Source organism: Arachis ipaensis, chromosome B1, assembly GCF_059453495.1.
Source record: "Arachis ipaensis isolate K30076 ecotype BB chromosome B1, ASM5945349v1, whole genome shotgun sequence".
Taxonomy (NCBI): domain Eukaryota; kingdom Viridiplantae; phylum Streptophyta; class Magnoliopsida; order Fabales; family Fabaceae; genus Arachis; species Arachis ipaensis.
Genome location: NC_142436.1, coordinates 128,722,897 through 128,749,283, shown reverse-complemented (window position 1 = coordinate 128,749,283; position 26,387 = coordinate 128,722,897). Strand labels below are relative to the sequence as shown.

The following is a 26,387-nucleotide window of genomic DNA, read 5'->3' as shown; positions in this document are numbered from 1 at the left end:
ATGTTTCAGCTTACATGAGTGGTATTTGTGTTAACAAAATTTTGGTCGATGGAGAGGCAACAATTAGTTTATTGCCAGAACGGATGTTGATCAAGGTAGGGAAGCATTTTGATGACCTGATCCCTACTAATATTTTAGTAACTGATTATAGCAGTATATTGACCCCTGCAAAAGGGTTAGCGACTCTCCGAGTGTAGGTGGGGTCTTCGTATCGAAATACTGTCGTTGTGGTTATATCTTCAAATGCTAGTTATAATGACTTGCTTGGACGAGATTGGATCCATGGCGTTGGAACTGTACCTTAGACCGTGCATCAGAGCATTCTTCTTTGAAATGATGAAGAAAAATCTGAAGTGATAAAAGCATATTCGAGCCTTTATGTGGAGCAGATACATGTCAATTTTAAGGTGTATAATGAAAAATTGAAACTACTTAATGTCGACAAGGTGTTTAATTCTTATAATTGTGAAGGCTATTTTCTAACTTCAGAAGAACTTAATGTGAAGTTTCGTCAGCCAACACTTTATTTTCCTCCTATTGGGTGGGAGTAGTTGTTCTTAAAAGACAATAGTTCGAGGATATTTTGTCATGGCCAAAGAGCAAGATGTCTCAAATTATTTAGTTTCTTTAAAAATTATTTAAGTAATTTTAACTCCACAGAAAATTTTTCTTTTGCTAGAAGTGATTCTTCTAATAAAGTTGAATCACATAGGAATTTCAATTTAGTTTTTTTTTTTCAATTCCTAGTACAAATTCAACTCCTAAGGTCGAATCTAGGTGTAATTTAGGTTCTACTTGTATTTCCATTCCTAGGATTAGTGTTATTAACTAGTGTTGCATCGATGTATCTCAAAATCTTTGTATTGAAAATTATTCAATACTAAAGTAAGTGTCCGTACGATGAGGCGGCTAATTAGGATAAAAGAATGACGTAGCTGGGGAAGGGTATGTCTCCCTCCCTTTATCTGTACTCGTCGAGTGAGCCTTTTATTTAGGCCCATGTGTTTGGAAGCATCAACTAGCTATCCAGACCCTCACTAGGGGATGACTTCACGAGAGGTGAGTTAGCTCGGGCGGGTCGGGGACCTGCCAGATTCGGAAGTAGGTCGGGTGGACCTCCGGTCCTTATTGGGCTGGGCCAGAACACCCTGCAACTGGCCAATTAACCGGAGGGCGATTTCCTTCGATAACTTCTGGGGCCTCACTTGGTATATACATATATTGATTTATACTCTCTACAGCAAGGTTCTGAAAAATGAACCGGTCATCGAACCGCTCTAGCTACTGGTTCACTGGTTCATAGGTTCAACCGATTCGACCGTGGTTGAACCGAAAAAATCGTTTTATAATAAAATAATAAATAAAATATAAATAAACACATAAAAATATAATTATACTCTAATGTAAACTTTAAAATATCATTTAATTTAAAAGTACTACATAAACCAGAATGTTATAATCTCATTCAAATATAAATTCAAAAGTCAAAAAACAAAACAACCAATCAAACATAACATAGCAACATCAAAATGATCCAAGTTTGTCATCAATCATCAGAATCCTCCATAACTTGCTGCAGATTTGTGTCATTGATATCATCACCTTCATTTCCACTACTTGGACCAGAAAAAGCAAGTGGTGCAGCATAAAATGTACTACTACTACCACCACCACCACCTTGATCTAAATCAGCATCAATCTCATCTAACAAAATATAACACATTATCAATAAATTAAAGATCAAAGCTATTGTAATTTATTGTCTGATCAATAAACTATAATACTCACCAAGCAAGTCTTCAATATTACTTGGAAGATCAGGCTCTTTTTCAACAACCTCTTTCCTCACCCAAAAATCAACCATATCAATACTTTCAATATCGATTGGATCATATTGCAACTTTTGCTTTCTTTTTTTCCTTTCCTTCTTAACAAATTAAATACAATATATGATAAGCCTAGTATATTAACTATACAAAATCTAATGATATGAAATAAAAGGATGAAATATATATTACCTGGATTTAAGACGCAAATTATATGTAACATACACAATACCACTTAGCCTATCATGCTCCAATCTATTCCTTCTTGTTGTATGAATTTGATCAAAAAGACTTCAATTCCTTTAACACCCTGAAGAAGTAGATGCTTGGCTAAGAATGTGAACTGCCATGTTTTGTAAACATGGAGTAGAACTACCAAACAACCTCCACCATTCATCTACAAGTTACAATCCCATATCTCAAGTATCAGTTATCAAATTAAGGAAACCAAAACATAAAATAAGCAAATAACTAAAGCTTATTATCAAACATATATTATTAGCAGGTTGAAGTCTTTTTGCAACTGGAACAGCTTCAGGCCTATCAAAGCTTTACTTTCGATCTCTATATAAGTGTATTTCTTTCATTACCTCAAATGAATCTAAATTATTAACCTTGCAATGCAATGTAACAAGATCAAGTAAAGCTCGCATGACATCAGGTGCTTCTCTATAATTTTCAGAAAAAAAGCAAGCAAGATTTAAGAAATAAGCTGCTGCGTGAAGACTTTTTTTCAAGTGTTTGTCCCATCTTGAGTTGATAATCTCTGTGTAAGGTTGATATGCAGTCTTCCTTTGCTTGAACATTTCTTTGATTCCATTTTCTGACCTCAGCATACCTTCATAAACAATCCCCAATGATGGTTTATTATCGGCATCTACCAATCAACGGACTCACAATTTGGCATGCAGTAAAACAATCATCCCAAAATTTATTGTCTAGGATAATTGCACTCACAGCTCTACCATTAGCACTCCTTCCTAATTTGTGTCCGGTAAAGTGTGTATCAACAACCAATGATTGTAAATCCGATTTGCGCTCAAAGATACTCATCAATGTGAGGAAGACAGTGGCAAAACGAGTTGCACATGGACGAACAATCTCTCTCCAATCAGTTCTTTGTCTTAGCCAGGACAAGAACACCATATGATTATACACAAACACGGTAATCTTCAAAACATGTGTTGCAAGGTTAGAAATATGTGGCATGCTGCTTGATGAGCGGATAATTTATACGCTTTTTGACATTGTTTTTAGTATATTTTTAGTAGGATCTAGTTACTTTTAGGGATGTTTTCATTAGTTTTTATGTTAAATTCACATTTCTGGACTTTACTGTGAGTTTGTGTGTTTTTCTATGATTTCAGGTATTTTCTGGCTGAAATTGAGGGACTTGAGCAAAAATCAGATTCAGAGGTTGAAGAAGGACTGCTGATGCTGTTGGATTCTGACCTCCCTGCACTCAAAGTGGATTTTCTGGAGCTACAGAACTCGAAATGGCACTCTTCTAATTGCGTTGGAAAGTAGACATCCAGGGCTTTCCAGCAATATATAATAGTCCATACTTTGGCCAAGAATTGACGACGTAAACTGGCGTTCAACGCCAGCTTTCTACCCAAACCTGGCGTCCAGCGCCAGAAAAGGAGCCAAAACCAGAGTTGAACGCCCAAACTGGCACAAAAGTTGGCGTTCAACTCCAAGAAGAACCTCTACACGTGCAACACTCAGGCCCAGCCCAAGCACACACCAAGTGGGCCCCGGAAATGGATTTATGCATCAATTACTTACTTATGTAAACCCTAGTGACTAGTTTATTATAAATAGGACCTTTTACTATTGTATTATGAATCTTTTGATCATCTTAGGATCTTAGGATCATCTTTGAACGCATTGTTCTTAGACCATGGGGGCTGGCCACACGGCCATGCCTGGACCTTTCACTTATGTATTTTCAACGGTAGAGTTTCTACACTCCATAGATTAAGGTGTGGAGCTCTGCTGTTCCTCAAAGATTAATGCAAAGTACTACTGTTTTCTATTCAATTCATCTTATTTCACTTCTAAGATATCCATTCGCACCCAAGAACGTGATGAAGGTGATGATTATGTGTGACGCTCATCACCATTCTCCCCTATGAACACGTGCCTGACAAACACTTCCGTTCTACATGAAATAAGCTTGAATGAGTATCTCTTAGATCTCTTAATCAGAATCTTTGTGGCGTAAGCTAGAATGATGGCGGCATTCAAGAGAATCCGGAAAGTCTAAACCTTGTCTGTGGTATTCCGAGTAGGATTCAATGATTGAATGACTGTGACGAACTTCAAACTCGCGATTGTTGGGCGTTAGTGACAGACGCAAAAGGAGGGTGAATCCTATTCCAGCATGATCGAGAACCGACAGATGATTAGCCGTGCTGTGACAGAGCATGTGAGCATATTTTTCACTGAGAGGAGGGGATGTAGCCACTGACAACGGTGATGCCCTTGCATAAAGCCAGCCATGGAAAGGAGTAAGACTGATTGGATGAAGATAGCAGGAAAGTAGAGGTTCAGAGGAACGAAGGCATCTCTATTCGCTTATCTGAAATTCTCACCGATTAATTTACATAAGTATTTCTATCCCTTATTCTATTTATTATTCGAAAACACCCTTATCAATTTACATCTGCGTAACTGAGATTTTCAAGGTGACCATAGCTTGCTTCATACCAACAATCTCCGTGGGATTCGACCCTTACTCACGTAAGGTATTACTTGGACGACCCAGTGCACTTGCTGGTTAGTTGTATTGAAGTTGTGAACCATGGTATTGGCACCATGTTCTTGGCGCCACTGCCAGGGAAAGAAAGAGCCATGAATTTTACATAATCAAAGTGTAATTACGATTGCGCATACCAAGTTGCTCACGTTGCCAGGGATTGTTTGAGCCTGGACATCACAATTTCGTGCACCAAGTTTTTGGCGCCGTTGCCGGGGATTGTTCGAGTTTGGACAACTGACGGTTCATCTTGTTGCTCAGATTAGGAAATTTTCTTTTTGTTTTGTTTTCAAAAATTTTTCAAAAATATTTCTAAAATTTTCTCATCTGTTTTCGAAAAAAATGTTTTCAAAAAAATTTTAGATTCAAAATTTTTAAGAATGAATTCTAGTGTTTCATGAAGTATGTTGAAGCCTGGCTGGCTGTAAAGCCATGTCTAATTCCTTTGGGAATGAGTATGTCAGGCGTGTCATGTCTGAATTACATGTTGAAGCTTGGCTAGCCATTGGCCATGTCTAGTGTTTTGGACCGGAGCTTTCATTGAAAGCTTGGCTGGCTAGTGAGCCATGTCTAATTCTTGGACTGAAGCTTTAGACTAAGAATGCAAGATTCCTGGAATTCATGTTAAAAATTTTGGAATCCTTATTTTTTTTCCTTTTTCATATAATTTTCGAAAAAAAAATCCAAAAAAATTAGAAAATCACAAAAATAAAAAATATTTCTCTATTTCTTGTTTGAGTCTTGAGTCATGTCATAAGTTTGGTGTCATTTGCATGTGCATCTTGTATTTTTCGAAAATTTCATGCATTCATAGTGTTCTTCATGATCTTCAAGTTGTTCTTGGCAAGTCTTCTTGTTTGATCTTGATGATTTTTTGTTTTGTGTCTTTTATTGTTTTTCATATGCATTCTTGAATTCTTAGTGCCTAAGCATTAAAGAATTCTAAGTTTGGTGTCTTGCATGTTTTCTTTGCATTAAAAATTTTTCAAAATTGTGTCTATGATGTTCATCTTGACATTCATAGTGTTCTTGGTGTTCATCTTGACATTCATAGCATTCTTGCATGCATCACATGTTTTGATCTAAAAATTTCATGCATTGCATCTTTTTAGTGTTTTTCTCTCTCATCATAAAAATTCAAAAATCAAAAAAATATCTTTCTCTCTTTCTCTCTCATAAATTCGAAAATTAGATTTGACTTTTTCAAAAATTTTTAAAATCTAGTTGTTTTTATGAGTCAAATCAAATTTTCAATTTGAAAATCTTATCTTTTTCAAAATCTTTTTCAAAAATAAAATCTTTTTCAAAATTCTTAGTTATTTTCGAAAATTCCAAAAATATTTTTCAAAAATCTTTTTCTTATTTTTATATCAAATTTTCGAAAATAACATAATCAATTAATGTTTTGATTCAAAAATTTGAAGTTTGTTACTTGCTTGTTAAGAAAGATTCAAACTTTAAGTTCTAGAATCATATCTTGTGATTTCTTAGGAATCAAGTCATTAATTGAGATTTTAAAAATCAAATCTTTTTCAAAACTAATTTCTATCATATCTTTTCAAAAATATCTTCTTATCTTATCTTTTTCAAAAATATGATTTCAAAATATCTTTTCTAACTTCCTAACTTCTCACCTTTTCAAAATTTGTTTCAACTAACTAACTAACTTTTTTGTTTGTTTCTTAACTTTTTCAAAACTACCTAACTAACTCTCTCTCTCTCTAATTTTCGAAAATATCCCCCCCTTTTTCAAAAATTTCTTTTTAATTAGCTAATTATTTTTATTTTTGATTTTAAAAATTTTCGAAAATTACTAACATTTTTCAAAAACCATTTTCGAAAATCACTAACTCTTTTTCAAAAATATTTTTCGAAAATCCTCCCTCTCCCATCTTATTCTATTTATTTATTCATTTACTAACATCTCATCTCACATCTCAACCCTCCTCACAGTTGTGTTTCTTCCATTACATTACATTCTTTATCTCCCCCTCTTTTCTTCTACTCACACAGGTATCCCTATACTGTGGTATAAAGGATCCATATTATTATTATTTTTTCTGTGCCCTCTTCTTTGTCATATGAGCAGGAGCAAGGACAGGAATATTCTTGTTGAAGCAGATCCAGAACCTGAAAGGACTCTGAAGAGAAAATTAAGAGAAGCTAAATTACAACAATCCAAAAATAACCTTTCAGAAATTTTCGAACAGGAAGAGGAGATGGCAGCCGAAAATAATAATACTGTAAGAAAGATGCTTGGTGACTTTACTGCACCTAATTCCGATTTACATGGAAGAAGCATCTCCATTCCTGCCATTGGAGCAAACAACTTTGAGCTGAAACCTCAATTAGTTTCTTTGATGCAGCAGAATTGCAAGTTTTATGGACTTCCATCTGAAGATCCTTTTCAGTTCTTAACTGAATTCTTGCAGATATGTGTGATGAGCGGATAATTTATACGCTTTTTGGCATTGTTTTTAGTATGTTTTTAGTAGGATCTAGTTACTTTTAGGGATGTTTTCATTAGTTTTTATGATAAATTCACATTTCTGGACTTTACTATGAGTTTGTGTGTTTTTCTGTGATTTCAGGTATTTTCTGGCTGAAATTGAGGGACTTGAGCAGAAATCAGATTCAGAGGTTGAAAAAGGACTGCTGATGCTGTTGGATTCTGACCTCCCTGCACTCAAAGTGGATTTTCTGGAGCTACAAAACTCGAAATGGCGCCTTTCCAATTGCGTTGGAAAGTAGACATCCAGGGCTTTCCAGAAATATATAATAGTCCATACTTTGGCCAAGAATTGACGACGTAAACTGGCGTTCAACGCCAGCCTTCTGCCCAAATCTGGCGTCCAGCGCCAGAAAAGGATCCAAAACCAGAGTTGAACGCCCAAACTGGCACAGAAACTGGCGTTCAACTCCACAAATGGCCTCTGCACGTGTTACACTTAAGCTCAGCCCAAACACACACCAAGTGGGCCCCGGAAGTGGATTTATGCATCAATTACTTACTCATGTAAACCCTAGTGACTAGTTTATTATAAATAGGACCTCTTACTATTGTATTAGGCATCTTTGATCAGTTGTATGCTATCTTAGATCACAATAGGGGGCTGGCCATCTCGGCCATGCCTGGACCTTCACTTATGTATTTTCATACGGTAGAGTTTCTACACTCCATAGATTAAGGTGTGGAGCTTTGCTGTTCCTCAAAGATTAATGCAAAGTACTTCTGTTTTCTATTCAATTCTTCTTATTTCGCTTCTAAGATATCCATTCGCACCCAAGAACGTGATGAAGGTGATGATTATGTGTGACGCTCATCATCCTTCTCCTTTATGAACGCGTGCCTGACAAACACTTCTGTTCTACATGAATTAAGCTAGAATGAATATCTCTTAGATCTCCTAACCAGAATCTTCGTGGCGTAAGCTAGAATGATGGCGGCATTCAAGAGAATCCGGAAGGTCTAAACCTTGTCTGTGGTATTCTGAGTAGGATTCAATGATTGAATGACTGTGACGAGCTCCGAACTCGCGATTGCAGGGCGTTAGTGACAGACGCAAAAGGATAGTAAATCCTATTCCAGCATGATCGAGAACCGACAGATGAATATCCGTGCCGTGACAGGGTGCGTGAGCATATTATTCACTGAGAGGATAAGATGAAGCCACTGACAAGGGTGATGCCTCCAGACGATTAGCCGTGCCGTGACAGGGCATTGGATCATTTTCCCGTGAGATGACCGAAAGTAGCCATTGACAGTGGTGATGTATCACATAAAGCCAGCCATGGAAAGGAGTAAGACTGATCGGATGAAGATAGCAGGAAAGCAGAGGTTCAGAGGAACGAAAAGCATCTCCATTCGCTTATCTGAAATTCCTACCAATGAATTACATAAGTATCTCTATCCCTATTCTATTATTTATTATTCGAAAACATCTTCATCACTTTATATCTGCCTGACTGAGATTTACAAGGTGACCATAGCTTGCTTCATATCAACAATCTCCGTGGGATTCGACCCTTACTCACGTAAGGTATTACTTGGACGACCCAGTGCACTTGCTGGTTAGTTGTATCGAAGTTGTGACAATTATGAATTAAGATCAAAGCACCAAGCTTTGGAGCCATTACCAGGGATTGTTCGAGCCTGGACATCACAATTTCGTGCACCAAGTTTTTGGCGCCGTTGCCGGGGATTGTTCGAGTTTGGACAACTGACGGTTCATCTTGTTGCTCAGATTAGGTAATTTTCTTTTCGTTTTCTTTTCAAAAATTTTTCAAAAATATTTTCAAAATTTTCTCATGTGTTTTCGAAAAAAAAAATAATAATAATAAAAATGTTTTCAAAAATTTTATTCAAAATTTTTAAGAATGAATTCTAGTGTTTCATGATGATTTGTTGAAGCCTGGCTGGCTGTAAGCCATGTCTAATTTTTGGACTGGGGTTTCAACTTGTCATCACAAATGAAGAGATTCTCACACACTGATTTGTTCTATACATGAAAAGTATCCATACCTGCTGAAGCTTGGCTGGCCATTGGCCATGTCTAGTGTTTTGGACTGGAGCTTTCATTGAAAGCTTGGCTGGCTAGTGAGCCATGTCTAATTCCTGGACTGAAGCTTTAGACTAACATGGCAAGATTCCTGGAATTCATATTAAAAATTTTGGAATCCTTATTTTTTATTTTTCATATAATTTTTGAAAAAAAAAATCCAAAAAAAAAAACTAGAAAATCATAAAAATCAAAAATATTTTCTGTTTCTTGTTTGAGTCTTGAGTCATGTTATAAGTTTGGTGTCATTTGCATGTGCATCTTGCATTTTTCGAAAATTCATGCATTCATAGTGTTCTTCATGATCTTCAAGTTGTTCTTGGTAAGTCTTCTTGTTTGATCTTGATGTTTTCATGTTTTGTGTCTTTTCATGTTTATCATATGCATTCTTGAATTCTTAGTGTCTAAGCATTAAAGAATTCTAAGTTTGGTGTCTTGCATGTTTTCTTTGCATTTAAAATTTTTCAAAAATATGTTCTTGATGTTCATCATGTTCTTCATAGTGTTCTTGGTGTTCATCTTGACATTCATAGCATTCATGCATGCATTCATTGTTTTGATCTAAAAATTTCATGCATTGCATATTTTTCATGTTTTTCATAAAAATTTCAAAAATAAAAAAAATATCTTTCCCTTTTTCTCTCATCAAATTCGAAAATTTGAGTTGACTTTTTCAAAAAATTTTTAAAATTAAGTTGTTTCTCATGAGTCAAATCAAATTTTCAATTTGAAAATCTTATCTTTTTCAAAATCTATTTTCAAAAATCAAATCTTTTTCAAAATTATTAGTTATTTTCGAAAATTCCAAAAATATTTTTCAAAAAATCTTTTTCTTATTTTTATACCAAATTTTCGAAAATAACATAATCAATTAATGTTTTGATTCAAAAATTTGAAGTTTGTTACTTGCTTGTTAAGAAAGATTCAAACTTTAAATTCTAGAATCATATCTTGTGATTTCTTATGAATCAAGTCATTAATTGTGATTTTAAAAATCAAATCTTTTTCAAAACTAATTTTATCATATCTTTTCAAAAATATCTTCTTATCTTATCTTTTTCAAAAATATCTTTTCAAATATCTTTCCTAACTTCCTAACTTCTTATCTTTTCAAAATTTGTTTCAACTAACTAACTAACTTTTTGTTTGTTTCTTAACTTTTTCAAAACTACTTTCTAAAATATCTTCTTATCTTATCTTTTTCAAAAATATCTTTTCAAAATATCTTTTCTAACTTCCTAACTTCTTATCTTTTCAAAATTTGTTTCAACTAACTAACTAACTTTTTGTTTGTTTCTTAACTTTTTCAAAACCACCTAACTAACTCTCTCTCTCTAATTTTCGAAAATATCTCCCCTCTTTTTCAAAAATTTCTTTTTAATTAACTAATCATTTTTATTTTTTATTTTTGATTTCAAAAATTTTCGAAAATTACTAACATTTTTTAAAAACCATTTTTCAAAAATCACTAACTCTTTTTCAAAATAATTTTCGAAAATTATCCCTCCTCCATCCTATTCTATTTATTCATTCATATCCTAACATCTCATCTCACATCTCTTCCATTCGTACAGTTGCATTTCTTCCTTTACATCACATCCTTTATCTCCCCCTCTTTTTCTGCTCACACAGGGATCCCTATACTGTGACATAAAGGATCTCCATTATTATTATTATTTTTCTGTGCCTTCTTCTTTGTCATATGAGCAGGAGCAAGGATAAGAACATTCTTGTGGAAGCAGATCCAGAACCTGAAAGGACTCTGAAAAGGAAACTAAGAGAAGCTAAAATACAACAATCCAGAGATAACCTTTCAGAAATTTTTGAACAGGCAGAGGAGATGGCAGCCGAAAATAATAATAATGTAAGGAAGATGCTTGGTGACTTTACTGCACCTAATTCCAATTTACATGGAAGAAGCATCTCCATTCCTGCCATTGGAGCAAACAACTTTGAGCTTAAACCTCAATTAGTTTCTCTGATGCAGCAGAACTGCAAGTTTCATGGACTTCCATCTGAAGATCCTTTTCAGTTCTTAACTGAATTCTTGCAGATATGTGATACTGTTAAGACTAATGGAGTAGATCCTGAAGTCTACAGGCTCATGCTTTTCCCTTTTGCTGTAAGAGACAGAGCTAGATTATGGTTGGATTCTCAACCCAAAGACAGCCTGAACTCTTGGGATAAGCTGGTCACGGCTTTCTTAGCCAAGTACTTTCCTCCTCAAAAGCTGAGCAAGCTTAGAGCTGATGTTCAAACCTTCAGACAGAAAGAAGGTGAATCCCTCTATGAAGCTTGGGAAAGATACAAACAGTTGACCAAAAAGTGTCCTTCTGACATGCTTTCAGAATGGACCATCCTGGATATATTCTATGATGGTTTATCTGAGCTATCAAAGATGTCACTGGACACTTCTGCAGGTGGATCCATTCACCTAAAGAAAACGCCTGCAGAAGCTCAAGAACTCATTGACATGGTTGCTAATAACCAGTTCATGTACACTTCTGAAAGGAATCCTGTGAGTAATGGGACGCCTATGAAGAAGGGAGTTCTTGAAGTTGATACTCTGAATGCCATATTGGCTCAGAATAAAATATTGACTCAGCAAGTCAATATGATTTCTCAGAGTCTGCATGGAATGCAAGCTGCATCCAACAGTACTCAAGAGGCATCTTCTGAAGAAGAAGCCTATGATCTTGAGAACCCTGCAATAGCAGAGGTAAATTACTTAGGTGAACCTTATGGAAACACCTATAACTCAACATGGAGAAATCATCCAAATTTCTCATGGAAGGATCAAAAGCCCCAACAAGGCTTTAATAATGGTGGAAGAAACAGGTTTAGCAATAGCAAGCCTTTTCCATCATCAACTCAGCAACAGACAGAGAACTCTGAACAAAATGCTTCTAATTTAGCAAATCTAGTCTCTGATCTATCTAAGGCCACTGTAAGTTTCATGAATGAAACAAGGTCTTCCATTAGAAATCTGGAAGCACAAGTGGGCCAGCTGAGTAAAAGGATCACTGAAATCCCTCCTAGTACTCTCCCAAGCAATACAGAAGAGAACCCAAAAGGAGAGTGCAAGGCCATTGACATAAGCGCCATGGCCGAACCTGAGAGGAGAGGAGAGGACGTGAATCCCAAGGAGGAAGACCTCCAGGGACGTCCAGTGATCAATAAGGAGCTTCCCTCTGGGGGACCAAAGGACTCTGAGGCTCATCTAGAGACCATAGAGATTCCATTGAACCTCCTTATACCCTTCATGAGCTCTGATGAGTATTCCTCTTCAGAAGAGAATGAGGATGTTACTGAAGAGCAAACTGCCAAGTTTCTTGGTGCAATCATGAAGCTGAATGCCAAATTATTTGGCATTGATACTTGGGAAGTTGAACCTCCCTTGTTCATCAATGAACTAAGTGATCTGGATCAACTGATATTGCCTCAGAAGAGACAGGATCCTGGAAAGTTCATAATACCCTGTACCATAGGCACCATGATCTTTAAAGCTCTGTGTGACCTTGGTTCAGGAATAAACCTCATGCCCCTCTCTGTAATAGAGAAACTGGGAATCTATGGGGTGCAAGCTGCTAAAATCTCACTGGAGATGGCAGACAGCTCAAGAAAACAGGCTTATGGACAAGTAGAAGATGTATTAGTAAAGGTTGAAGGCCTTTACATACCTACTGATTTCATAGTCCTGGATATTGGAAAGGAAGAGGATGAATCCATCATCCTAGGAAGACCTTTCCTGGCCACAGCAAGAGCTGTGATTGATGTTGACAGAGGTGAAATAGTCCTTCAATGGAATGAGAACTCCCTTGTATTCAAAACTCAAGGATCTCCCTCTGCAATCATGAAGAGGAAGCAGAAAAAGCTTCTCTCCAAGCAGAGTCAACCAGAGCCCCCACAGTCAAACTCTAAGTTTGGTGTTGGGAGGCCACAACCAAACTCTAAGTTTGGTGTTGAACTCCCATATCCAAACTCTAAGTTTGGTGTTGGAGAGTCTCAACAAAGCTCTGCACATCTGTGAGGCTCCATGAGAGCCCACTGTCAAGCTATTGACATTAAAGAAGCGCTTGTTGGGAGGCAACCCAATGTTTATCTAACTCTATTATTATTGTTTTTCATATTTTCTTAGGTTCATGATCATGTGGAGTCACAAAATAAACAAAAAAATCAAAAACGGAATCAAAAACAGCAGAAGAAAAATCACACCCTGGAGGAGCATCTGTCTGGCGTTCAAACGCCAGAACAGAGCATAGTTCTGGCGCTGAACGCCCAGAATGGGGGCATCCTGGCGCTGAACGCCCAGAACAAGCATGGTTCTGGCGTTCAACGCCAGAAATGGCAGCAAAGGGGCGTTGAACGCCCAAAATGGGCACCAACCTGGCGCTGAACGCCCAGAGTTGTGTGCAAGGGCATTTTGCATGCCTAAATTGGTGCAGGGATGTAAATGCCTTGACACCCCAAGATCTGTGGACCCCACAGGATCCCCACCTACCTCCACTCACTCTCTTCTCTCTTCTCAATCATCCTCTATTCCCAATAAACACTCATCCCTTCTGTCTTCCATTTACCACTCACACCCATACACCCACTTACCTTCAAAAATTCAACATCTCTTCCCCACCCAATCCCACCCATATGGCCGAATACACACAGCCATCCATCTCCTCCATATCCTCTTCTTCTTCTATTCTTTCTTCTTTTGCTCGAGGGCGAGCAACATTCTAAGTTTGGTGTGGTAAAAGCATAGCTTTTTTATTTTTTCCATAACCATTGATGGCACCTAAGGCCAGAGAAGCCTCTAGAAAGAGGAAAGGGAAGACAAAAGCTTCCATCAAGGGTCTATAGCTCAGTGGTAGAACATTTGACTGCAAATCAAGAGATCCCTGAGATACCTCAGGGGATACATTTTCTTCCACACAATTATTGGAAGCAACTAAGGGTGGAACATCAAGAGCACTCCTTCATCCTTCATGAAATCAGAGAAGATCTAAAAGCAATGAAGGAAGAGCAGCAAAGACAAGGAAGAGACATAGAAGAGCTCAAGGACATCACTAAGGTGGATTCATTCCTTGTTCTTGCTTTCTCTGTTTTTCGTTTTCTATGTTATGTGCTTATCTGTGTTTGTGTCTTCACTACATGATCATTAGTAGTTAGTAACTTTGTCTTAAAGTTATGAATGTCCTATGAATCCATCACCTCTCTTAAAATAAAAACTGTTTTAATCCAAAAGAACAAGAAGTACATGAGTTTCGAATTTATCCTTGAACTTAGCTTAATTATATTGATGTGGTGACAATGCTTCTTGTTTTCTGAATGTATGCTTGAACAGTGCATATATCTTTTGAAGTTGTTGTTTAAGAATGTTAAATATGTTGGCTCTTGAAAGAATGATGACTAGGAGACATGTTATTTGATAATCTGAAAAATCATAAAAATGATTCTTGAAGCAAGAAAAAGCAGCAAAGAACAAAGCTTGCAAAAAAAAAAAAAGGGCGAAAAAAAATAAAAAAAAATAGAAAGAAAAAGAAAAAGCAAGCAGAAAAAGCCAATAACCCTTAAAACCAAAAGGCAAGGGCAAATAAAAAAAGGATCCCAAGGCTTTGAGCATCAGTGGATAGGAGGGCCTAAAGGAATAAAATCCTGGTCTAAGCGGCTAAACCAAGCTGTCTTTAACCATGTGCTTGTGGCGTGAAGGTGTCAGGTGAAAACTTGAGACTGAGCGGTTAAAGTCAAGGTCCAAAGCAAAAAAAGAGTGTGCTTAAGAACCCTGGACACCTCTAATTGGGGACTTTAGCAAAGCTGAGTCACAATCTGAAAAGGTTCACCCAATTATGTGTCTGTGGCATTTATGTATCCGGTGGTAATACTGGAAAACAAAGTGCTTAGGGCCACGGCCAAGACTCATAAAGAAGCTGTGTTCAAGAATCATCATACTGAACTAGGAGAGTCAATAACACTATTCGAAATCTGAAATTCCTATAGATGCCAATCATTCTGAACCTCAATGGATAGAGTGAGATGCCAAAACTATTCAAGAGGCAAAAAGCTATAAGTCCCGCTCATATGATTGAAGCTATGTTTCATTGATAGTTTGGAATTTATAGTATATTCTCTTCTTTTTATCCTATTTGATTTTTAGTTGCTTGGGGACAAGCAACAATTTAAGTTTGGTGTTGTGATGAGCGGATAATTTATACGCTTTTTGGCATTGTTTTTAGTATGTTTTTAGTAGGATCTAGTTACTTTTAGGGATGTTTTCATTAGTTTTTATGATAAATTCACATTTCTGGACTTTACTATGAGTTTGTGTGTTTTTCTATGATTTCAGGTATTTTCTGGCTGAAATTGAGGGACTTGAACAGAAATCAGATTCAGAGGTTGAAAAAGGACTGCTGATGCTGTTGGATTCTGACCTCCCTGCACTCAAAGTGGATTTTCTGGAGCTACAGAACTCGAAATGGCGCGCTTCCAATTGCGTTGGAAAGTAGACATCCAGGGCTTTCCAGCAATATATAATAGTCCATACTTTGGCCAAGAATTGACGACGTAAACTGGCGTTCAACGCCAGCCTTCTGCCCAAATCTGGCGTCCAGCGCCAGAAAAGGATCCAAAACCAGAGTTGAACGCCCAAACTGGCACAGAAACTGGCGTTCAACTCCACAAATGGCCTCTGCACGTGTTACACTTAAGCTCAGCCCAAACACACACCAAGTGGGCCCCGGAAGTGGATTTATGCATCAATTACTTACTCATGTAAACCCTAGTGACTAGTTTATTATAAATAGGACCTCTTACTATTGTATTAGGCATCTTTGATCAGTTGTATGCTATCTTAGATCACAATAGGGGGCTGGCCATCTCGGCCATGCCTGGACCTTCACTTATGTATTTTCATACGGTAGAGTTTCTACACTCCATAGATTAAGGTGTGGAGCTCTGCTGTTCCTCAAAGATTAATGCAAAGTACTTCTGTTTTCTATTCAATTCTTCTTATTTCGCTTCTAAGATATCCATTCGCACCCAAGAACGTGATGAAGGTGATGATTATGTGTGACGCTCATCATCCTTCTCCTTTATGAACGCGTGCTTGACAAACACTTCTGTTCTACATGAATTAAGCTAGAATGAATATCTCTTAGATCTCCTAACCAGAATCTTCGTGGCGTAAGCTAGAATGATGGCGGCATTCAAGAGAATCCGGAAGGTCTAAACCTTGTCTGTGGTATTCTGAGTAGGATTCAATGATTGAATGACTGTGACGAGCTCCGAACTCGCGATTGCAGGGCGTTAGTGACAGACGCAAAAGGATAGTAAATCCTATTCCAGCATGATCGAGAACCGACAGATGAATAGCCGTGCCGTGACAGGGTGCGTGAGCATATTATTCACTGAGAGGATAAGATGAAGCCACTGACAAGGGTGATGCCTCCAGACGATTAGCCGTGCCGTGACAGGGCATTGGATCATTTTCCCGTGAGATGACCAAAAGTAGCCATTGACAGTGGTGATGTATCACATAAAGCCAGCCATGGAAAGGAGTAAGACTGATCGGATGAAGATAGCAGGAAAGCAGAGGTTCAGAGGAACGAAAAGCATCTCCATTTGCTTATCTGAAATTCCTACCAATGAATTACATAAGTATCTCTATCCCTATTCTATTATTTATTATTCGAAAACATCTTCATCACTTTATATCTGCCTGACTGAGATTTACAAGGTGACCATAGCTTGCTTCATACCAACAATCTCCGTGGGATTCGACCCTTACTCACGTAAGGTATTACTTGGATGACCCAGTGCACTTGCTGGTTAGTTGTATCAAAGTTGTGACAATTATGAATTAAGATCAAAGCACCAAGCTTTGGAGCCATTACCAGGGATTGTTCGAGCCTGGACATCACAATTTCGTGCACCAATGTGATACTGTTAAGACTAATGGAGTAGATCCTGAAGTCTACAGGCTCATGCTTTTCCCTTTTGCTCTAAGAGACAGAGCTAGATTATGGTTGGATTCTCAACCCAAAGACAGCCTGAGCTCTTGGGATAAGCTGGTCACGGCTTTCTTAGCCAAGTACTTTCCTCCTCAAAATCTGAGCAAGCTTAGAGCTGATGTTCAAACCTTCAGACAGAAAGAAGGTGAATCCCTCTATGAAGCTTGGGAAAGATACAAACAGTTGACCAAAAAGTGTCCCTCTGACATGCTTTCAGAATGGACCATCCTGGATATATTCTATGATGGTTTATCTGAGCTATTAAAGATGTCACTGGACACTTCTGCAGGTGGATCCATTCACCTAAAGAAAACGCCTGCAGAAGCTCAAGAACTCATTGACATGGTTGCTAATAACCAGTTCATGTACACTTCTGAAAGGAATCCTGTGAGTAATGGGACGCTTATGAAGAAGGGAGTTCTTGAAGTTGATACTCTGAATGCCATATTGGCTCAGAACAAAATATTGACTCAGCAAGTCAATATGATCTCTCAGAGTCTGCATGGAATGCAAGCTGCATCCAACAGTACTCAAGAGGCTTCTTATGAAGAAGAAGCTTATGATCCTGAGAACCCTGCAATAGCAGAGGTGAATTACTTAGGTGAACCTTATGGAAACACCTATAACTCATCATGGAGAAATCATCCAAATTTCTCATGGAAGGATCAAAAGCCTCAACAAGGCTTTAATAATGGTGGAAGAAATAGGTTTAACAATAATAAACCTTTTCCATCATCCACTCAGCAACAGACAGAGAACTCTGAACAAAATACTTCTAATTTGGCAAACTTAGTCTCTGATCTGTCTAAGGCTACTGTAAGTTTCATGAATGAAACAAGGTCTTCCATTAGAAATTTGGAAGCCCAAGTGGGCCAGCTGAGTAAAAGGATCACTGAAATCCCTCCCAGTACTCTCCCAAGCAATACAGAAGAGAATCCAAAAGGAGAGTGCAAGGCCATTGACATAAGCAAAATGGACGAACCCAATGAGGGAGAGGAGGACGTGAATCCCAAGGAGGAAGACCTCCTGGGACGTCCAGTGACCAATAAGGAGCTTCCCTCTGAGGAACCAAAGGACTCTGAGGCTCATCTAGAGACCATAGAGATTCCATTGAACCTCCTTATGCCCTTCATGAGCTCTGATGAGTATTCCTCTTCTGAAGAGAATGAGGATGTTACTGAAGAGCAAACTGCCGAGTTTCTTGGTGCAATCATGAAGCTAAATGCCAAATTATTTGACATTGATACTTGGGAAGTTGAACCTCCCTTATTCATCAATGAACTAAGTGATCTGGATCAACTGACATTGCCTCAGAAGAGACAGGATCCTGGGAAGTTCATAATATCTTGTACTATAGGCACCATGATCTTTAAGGCTCTGTGTGACCTTGGTTCAGGAATAAACCTCATGCCCCTCTCTGTAATAGAGAAACTGGGAATCTATGGGGTACAAGCTGCTAGAATCTCATTAGAGATGGCAGACAATTCAAGAAAATAGGCATATGGACAAGTAGAGGACGTATTAGTGAAGGTTGAAGGCCTTTACATCCCTGCTGATTTCATAGTCCTGGATACTGGAAAGGAAGAGGATGAATCCATCATCCTAGGAAGACCTTTCCTGGACACAGCAAGAGCTGTGATTGATGTTGACAGAGGTGAAATAGTCCTTCAATGGAATGAGGACTCCCTTGTGTTTAAACCTCAAGGATCTCCCTCTGCAACCATGGAGAGGAAGCAGAAAAAGCTTCTCTCAAAGCAGAGTCAACCAGAGCCCCCACAGTCAAACTCTAAGTTTGGTGTTGGGAGGCCACAACCAAACTCTAAGTTTGGTATTGAACTCCCATATCCAAACTCTAAGTTTGGTGTTGGAGAGTTTCAACAATACTCTGAACATCTGTGAGGCTCCATGAGAGCCCACTGTCAAGCTATTGACATTAAAGAAGCGCTTGTTGGGAGGCAACCCAATTTTTATTTATCTAACTATATTTTTCTTAGTTATATGTCTTTATAGGTTCATGATCATGTGGAGTCACAAAATAAATATAAAAATTAAAAACGGAATCAAAAACAGCAGAAGAAAAATCACACCCTGGAGGAGCATCTGTCTGGCGTTCAGCGCCAGAACAGAGCATGGTTCTGGCGCTGAACGCCCAAAATGGGCAGCTTCTGGGCGCTGAACGCCAGAACAGGCATGGTTCTGGCGTTCAATGCCAGAAATGGCACACAAATGGGCGTTGAACGCCCAAAATGGCCACCAACCTGGCGCTGAACGCCCAGAGTTGGGTGCAAAGGCATTTTTACATGCCTAATGGGTGCAGGGATGTAAATCCTTGAACACCTCAGGATCTGTGGACCCCACAGGATCTACTCAGGATCTGTGGACTCCACAGGATCCACTCAGGATCTGTGGACCCCACAGGATCCCCACCTACCTCCACTCACTTCTTCTCACCCCTCTTTCACACAACCCCATAAACACTCTTCCCCAAAAACCCTTCACCAATCACCTCAAACTCTCTTCCCCATCACCTCTTCACCACTCACATCCATCCACTCTTCCCCATAAACCTACCTCATAAACTCCACCTACCTTCAAAATTCAAAACCAATTTCCCACCCAAACCCACCCATATGGCCGAAACCTCTCCCCCCTCCCTTCCCTATATAAAGCCCTCCATTCTTCATCAAATTCACACAACACACCCCTCTACACACTTCTTGGCCGAAACACATCACCTTCTCCCTCTCCTCCATTTCTTCTTCTTCTTCATCTATTCTTTCTTCTATTGCTCGAGGGCGAGCAAAATTCTAAGTTTGGTGTGGTAAAAGCATAAGCTTTTTGTTTTTCCATTACCATTGATGGCACCTAAGACCGGAGAATCCTCTAGAAAGGGGAAAGGGAAGATAAAAGCTTCCACATCTGAGTCATGGGAGATGGAAAGGTTCATCTCCAAAGCCCATCAAGACCACTTCTATGATGTTGTGGCCAAGAAGAAAGTGATCCCTGAGGTCCCTTTCAAACTCAAAAGAAATGAGTATCCGGAGATCCGACATGAAATTCAAAGAAGAGGGTGGGAAGTTCTAACAAATCCCATCCAACAAGTCGGCATCCTAATGGTTCAAGAGTTCTATGCTAATGCATGGATCACCAAGAACCATGATCAAAGTAGGAACCCGGATCCAAAGAACTATGTTACAATGGTTCGGGGGAAATACTTAGATTTTAGTCCGGAGAATGTGAGGTTGGCGTTCAACTTGCCAAACATGGAAGAGAACGCACGCCCCTACACAAGGAGAGTCAACTTTGATCAAAGGTTGGACCAAGTCCTTATGGACATATGTGTAGAAGGAGCTCAATGGAAGATTGACTCCAAAGGCAAGCCGGTTCAACTAAGAAGATTGGACCTCAAGCCTGTAGCTAGAGGATGGTTGGAGTTCATTCAATGCTCAATCATTCCCACTAGCAACCGGTCTGAAGTTACTATAGACCGGGCCATCATGATCCATAGCATCATGATTGGAGAAGAGGTGGAAGTTCATGAGATTATACCTCAAGAACTCTACAAGGTGGCTGACAAGTCCTCCACTATGGCAAGGTTAGCCTTCCCTCACCTCATTTGCCATCTATGTTACTCAGCTGGAGCTTTCATAGAAGGAGACATTCCTATTAAGGAAGAGAAGCCCATCACTAAGAAAAAGATGGAGCAAGCAAGAGAGCCCATTCATGGAGCTCAAGAGGCGCAGGAAGCTCATCACCATGAGATCCCGGAGATGCCTCAAATGCACTTTCCTCCACAAAACTATTGGGAGCAAATCAACACCTCCCTAGGAGAATTGAGTTCCAATATGGGACAACTAAGGGTGGAACATCAAGAGCACTCCATCATGCTTCATGAAATTAGAGAAGATCAAAAAGCAATGAGGGAGGAGCAACAAAGACAAGGAAGAGACATAGAAGAGCTCAAGAACATCATTGGTTCCTCAAGAAGGAAACGCCACCATCACTAAGGTGGATTCATTCCTTGTTCTTGCTTTCTCTGTTTTTCATTTTCTATGTTATGTGCTTATCTATGTTTGTGTCTTCATTACATGATCATTAGTAGTAGTAACTTTGTCTTAAAGTTATGAATGTCCTATGAATCCATCACCTCTATTAAATGAAAAATGTTTTAAATCAAAAGAACAAGAAGTACATGAGTTTCGAATTTATCCTTGAACTTAGTTTAATTATATTGATGTGGTGACAATGCTTCTTGTTTTCTGAATGTATGCTTGAACAGTGCATATGTCTTTTGAAGTTGTTGTTTAAGAATGTTAAATATGTTGGCTCTTGAAAGAATGATGACTAGGAGACATGTTATTTGATAATCTGAAAAATCATAAAAATGATTCTTGAAGCAAGAAAAAGCAGCAAAGAACAAAGCTTGCAGAAAAAAAAAAAGGCGAAAAAAATAGAAAAAAAAAGAGAAAAAGAAAGCAGAAAAAGCCAATAACCCTTAAAACCAAAAGGAAAGGGAAATAAAAAGGATCCCAAGGCTTTGAGCATCAGTGGATAGGAGGACCTAAAGGAATAAAATCCTGGTCTAAGCGGCTAAACCAAGTTGTCCCTAACCATGTGCTTGTGGCGTGTAGGTGTCAAGTGAAAACTTGAGACTGAGCGGTTAAAGTCAAGGTCCAAAGCAAAAAAAGAGTGTGCTTAAGAACCCTGGATACATCTAATTGGGGACTTTAGCAAAGCTGAGTCACAATCTGAAAAGGTTCACCCAATTATGTGTCTGTGGCATTTATGTATCCGGTGGTAATACTGGAAAACAAAGTGCTTAGGGCCACGGCCAAGACTCATAAAGAAGCTGTGTTCAAGAATCATCATACTGAACTAGGAGAATCAATAACACTATCTGAACTCTGAGTTCCTATAGATGCCAATCATTCTGAACCTCAATGGATAAAGTGAGATGCCAAAACTATTCAAGAGGCAAAAAGCTATAAGTCCCGCTCATATGATTGAAGCTCTGTTTCATTGATAGTTTGGAATTTATAGTATATTCTTTTTTTTATCCTATTTGATTTTCAGTTGCTTGGGGACAAGCAACAATTTAAGTTTGGTGTTGTGATGAGCGGATAATTTATACGCTTTTTGACATTGTTTTTAGTATATTTTTAGTAGGATCTAGTTACTTTTAGGGATGTTTTCATTAGTTTTTATGTTAAATTCACATTTCTGGACTTTACTGTGAGTTTGTATGTTTTTCTGTGATTTCAGGTATTTTCTGGCTGAAATTGAGGGACTTGAGCAAAAATCAGATTCAGAGGTTGAAGAAGGACTGCTGATGCTGTTGGATTCTGACCTCCCTTCACTCAAAGTGGATTTTCTGGAGCTACAAAACTCAAAATGGCGCGCTTCCAATTGCGTTGGAAAGTAGACATCCAGGGCTTTCCAGCAATATATAATAGTCCATACTTTGGCCAAGAATTCATGACGTAAACTGGCATTCAACGCTAGCTTTCTACCCAAACCTGGCGTCCAGCGCCAGAAAAGGAGCCAAAACCAGAGTTGAACGCCCAAACTGGCACAAAAGCTGGCGTTCAACTCCAAGAAGGACCTCTACATGTGCAACACTCAGGCCCAGCCCAAGCACACACCAAGTGGGCCCCGGAAGTGGATTTATGCATCAATTACTTACTTATGTAAACCCTAGTGACTAGTTTATTATAAATAGGACCTTTTACTATTGTATTATGAATCTTTTGATCATCTTAGGATCTTAGGATCATCTTTGAACGCATTGTTCTTAGACCATGGGGGCTGGCCACACGGCCATGCCTGGACCTTTCACTTATGTATTTTCAACGGTAGAGTTTCTACACTCCATAGATTAAGGTGTGGAGCTCTGCTGTTCCTCAAAGATTAATGCAAAGTACTACTGTTTTCTATTCAATTCATCTTATTTCGCTTCTAAGATATCCATTCGCACCCAAGAACGTGATGAAGGTGATGATTATGTGTGACGCTCATCACCATTCTCCCATATGAACACGTGCCTGACAAACACTTCCGTTCTACATGAAGTAAGCTTGAATGAGTATCTCTTAGATCTCTTAATCAGAATCTTCGTGGCGTAAGCTAGAATGATGGCGGCATTCAAGAGAATCCGGAAAGTCTAAATCTTGTCTGTGGTATTCCGAGTAGGATTCAATGATTGAATGACTGTGACGAACTTCAAACTCGCGATTGTTGGGCGTTAGTGACAGACGCAAAAGGAGGGTGAATCCTATTCCAGCATGATCGAGAACCGACAGATGATTATCCGTGCTGTGACAGAGCATGTGAGCATATTTTTCACTTAGAGGAGGGGATGTAGCCACTGACAACGGTGATGCCCTTGCATAAAGCCAGCCATGGAAAGGAGTAAGACTGATTGGATGAAGATAGCAGGAAAGTAGAGGTTCAGAGGAACGAAGGCATCTCTATTCGCTTATTTGAAATTCTCACCGATTAATTTACATAAGTATTTCTATCCCTTCTTCTATTTATTATTCGAAAACACCCTTATCAATTTACATTTGCCTAACTGAGATTTTCAAGGTGACCATAGCTTGCTTCATACCAACAATCTCCGTGGGATTCGACCCTTACTCACGTAAGGTATTACTTGGACGACCCAGTGCACTTGCTGGTTAGTTGTATCGAAGTTGTGAACCATGGTATTGGCACCATGTTCTTGGCGCCACTGCCAGGGAAAGAAAGAGCCATGAATTTTACATAATCAAAGTGTAATTACGATTGCGCATACCAAGTTGCTCACGTTGCCAGGGATTGTTTGAGCCTGGACATCACAATTTCGTGCACCACTGCTTATATCTTTTGGAATAAGATTCAAGCAATGAGCAGCACAAGGTGACCAATGAATATTTTCAAATTTCTTATTAATAAGCCTACCAACAGCAACATAATTCGCGACATTATCTGTCACTACATGAACAATATTATCAGGCCCAATCCATTCAATCACCTCTGAAAACAAGTCACACAAGCTTGAAGCATTTTTAACCATACTTGAGGCATCTACAGATTTCACAAAGCACAACCCTTTCGAACAATAAACCAAAAAATTAATCAATGTTCTTTGCCTTTGATCTGTCCAACCATCAGCCATGAGAGTACATCTAGTTTCTTTCCAAGCAGACCTATAGCTATCAACAACCATTTGACACTCCCTTTTGAGATCGGCTAATAAGTTAACCCTCAATGTATCATAAGAAGGACCTTTATAACCAGGCCTAATGCCAGAAACACCATCCAACATATCTTGAAAAAAGGGTGACATAACCGCATTGAAAGGAATCCTACAATCCAAAAGCCATCTAGCCACTCGCTTATCAACTTCATGAAGCGCCTCTTTGTTTTGAAACACGCTTTTCAGACTTGGTTGACTTCCCGGAGTTGTTCTTGGTGCAAACATAGGAGGAATAATGGTTTTTGCTTTCTTTTTTGGATGGCCTCCAATAACCTCCTTAGTTGGTAACTGACTCGGAGTTTGTTGTTCATCTTGCGCTATTGCTTCATCAATTGCATCCTCACACTCATCAGTACCCTCTTCGTTGAAACTTACTTTCCTTTTACTAGTTTTACTTTTCTGAGTCTCTTTCAATAAACCTTCCATTTATTTTTCTACATCATATGGGACCTTAGAACACTTCTTAATGTCTCCACCTATCTTCCCCAAATGCTTTTTCATTCTATTAATTCCCCCGCCCCCAAAAGTACTCAGACAAAATAAGCATTGGTAATGCAGTTTTCCATTTATATTTTGTAAAGCAACGTATCTCCAAGCAGGATCAGTTTTCCCCGAACATTAGAAGTTTGTGACTGACTTTCGCTAGTCGTGGGAGGAAGAGAACGTTCATTCGAAGCAGAATTATTTTTCGCATTATTATTCCTAGGTAGTTCTTGGTTGATACTTTCATACATACGTAAACATTACCAGCAATCCAACCCAATAATCTCAACTCTCAAGTTCACAACAAACAACATCCAAAATTATTCAAAATTATTCACAATTATTCAACAAACAACAAAATCCAGTTCAGTAAGCAAAGCAAAATCAAAGAGCTACTCAATCAAAGAGTTCACAGTTTAGCAGTTCATCATGTCACAAAATCCAGTTCAGTTTAGCAGGATCAGTTCAGAGTTCACAGTTTCAGAGTTCATCATGTCACAAAATCAAAGAGCTACTCAACGAACAGAGTTCACAATATCAGAGTTCACATAATCAGAGTTCATCATGCAACAGTTATTCAATGATTCAATCAAACAATTATAAGTTCATAACTAAAAAAAAATTACCTGGAACTCTGGAAGCTCGAAGGCACCTTCAAGGTTTCAACAGAACATGCAATAGGGAGAGTGGGACTTGGGAGACAGCGACGCCGAGTGAACTGACAAGTGGTGGAGCACCTTTAAGGGACGACGGCTGCTGCGCGATGGAGGTGGCTGTTCCAAGTTCCAATAAACGACAATTGCTGCGCGACGGAGGTCACTGGTCAAAGGAGGTGACTGCGCGACGGAGGTGACTGTGCGATGGAGGTGATAGCTCGACAGAGGTGTGATAGATGAGATTTTGCTTGATGGTCTAAATTTTCTTCTTATAGAAAAGAATTACTTCGTTGTAAGCATAGCTCCAAACCAACAAACAATTCTCACATAAAAAATATTGGTTGTCACAAGTACAAACCCCAAATAAGAATTAACCGAAGTATTTAGACTCCGGGTCATCTCATAAGGGATTGTAATGAAGTGGTCAATTATTGGCTATGAAGGGGCAATGGAGTTTTGATTTATAAAGGGAGCAAGAAAGAGGTGAATCAAACAACTAATTAAAGAAAGTAAGATAAAGAACTCTTGGCTAGATATGGGAAACTGATATCACCATCCTTGTCAACAAATCAATTATTGATAATTATGAGAAACCGAGCTCATTAGGTCTACTCACTAAAGCCTTAAGTACGTAATGTCTACTCCTAGGCTTGGAGTACGTCAAATGGCTTGATCAACATCAATCCATAAGTCCCAACCTAGCTACTAATTAACTTAGTAGTAGGCTAGAGTCAATGGTTATCGAATTGATCCCCAAGGGTTCTAGAATTACCAATTCAATGAAGTCCAAGGACTCAAGATCTCTCAATCCCCTTGGCCTAGGCCAAGGGACAAGAGAACTACTCACAAACTATAGGAAGCATTC

General features: G+C 38.7%; 1 protein-coding gene and 2 non-coding genes across 3 annotated transcripts; all 3 read right to left on the bottom strand.

Annotated features, from left to right (window-relative positions):
• Positions 1 to 1,546: 1,546 nt before the first annotated feature.
• On the bottom strand, positions 1,547 to 24,809 carry LOC107611190 (uncharacterized). Its single transcript, XM_016313147.2, has 5 exons — positions 24,090 to 24,809; positions 2,792 to 2,996; positions 2,417 to 2,703; positions 2,211 to 2,223; positions 1,547 to 1,704 (listed from the first exon to the last, which is right to left on the bottom strand). Exons 1-5 carry the CDS (start codon positions 24,807 to 24,809, stop codon positions 1,547 to 1,549), a joined length of 1,383 nt encoding a protein of 460 aa, XP_016168633.2.
• LOC148578347 (small nucleolar RNA R71) lies at positions 11,383 to 11,490 on the bottom strand. Its single transcript, XR_015903328.1, has one exon. It is a non-coding gene; the product is annotated as a small nucleolar RNA R71 (small nucleolar RNA).
• On the bottom strand, positions 17,252 to 17,359 carry LOC148578346 (small nucleolar RNA R71). The gene has a single exon (XR_015903820.1). It is a non-coding gene; the product is annotated as a small nucleolar RNA R71 (small nucleolar RNA).
• Positions 24,810 to 26,387: the final 1,578 nt, after the last annotated feature.

Coding starts and splice junctions, on each gene's coding strand:
- LOC107611190 (XM_016313147.2), bottom strand. CDS start 24,809: ATGGAAGGTTTATTGAAAGAGACTCAGAAAAGTAAAACTAGTAAAAGG. Junction 2,997..24,089: donor ATGTCGCGAATTATGTTGCT/GTTGGTAGGCTT, acceptor CATGTTTTGAAG/ATTACCGTGTTTGTGTATAA. Junction 2,704..2,791: donor ATTAGGAAGGAGTGCTAATG/GTAGAGCTGTGA, acceptor GTTGATTGGTAG/ATGCCGATAATAAACCATCA.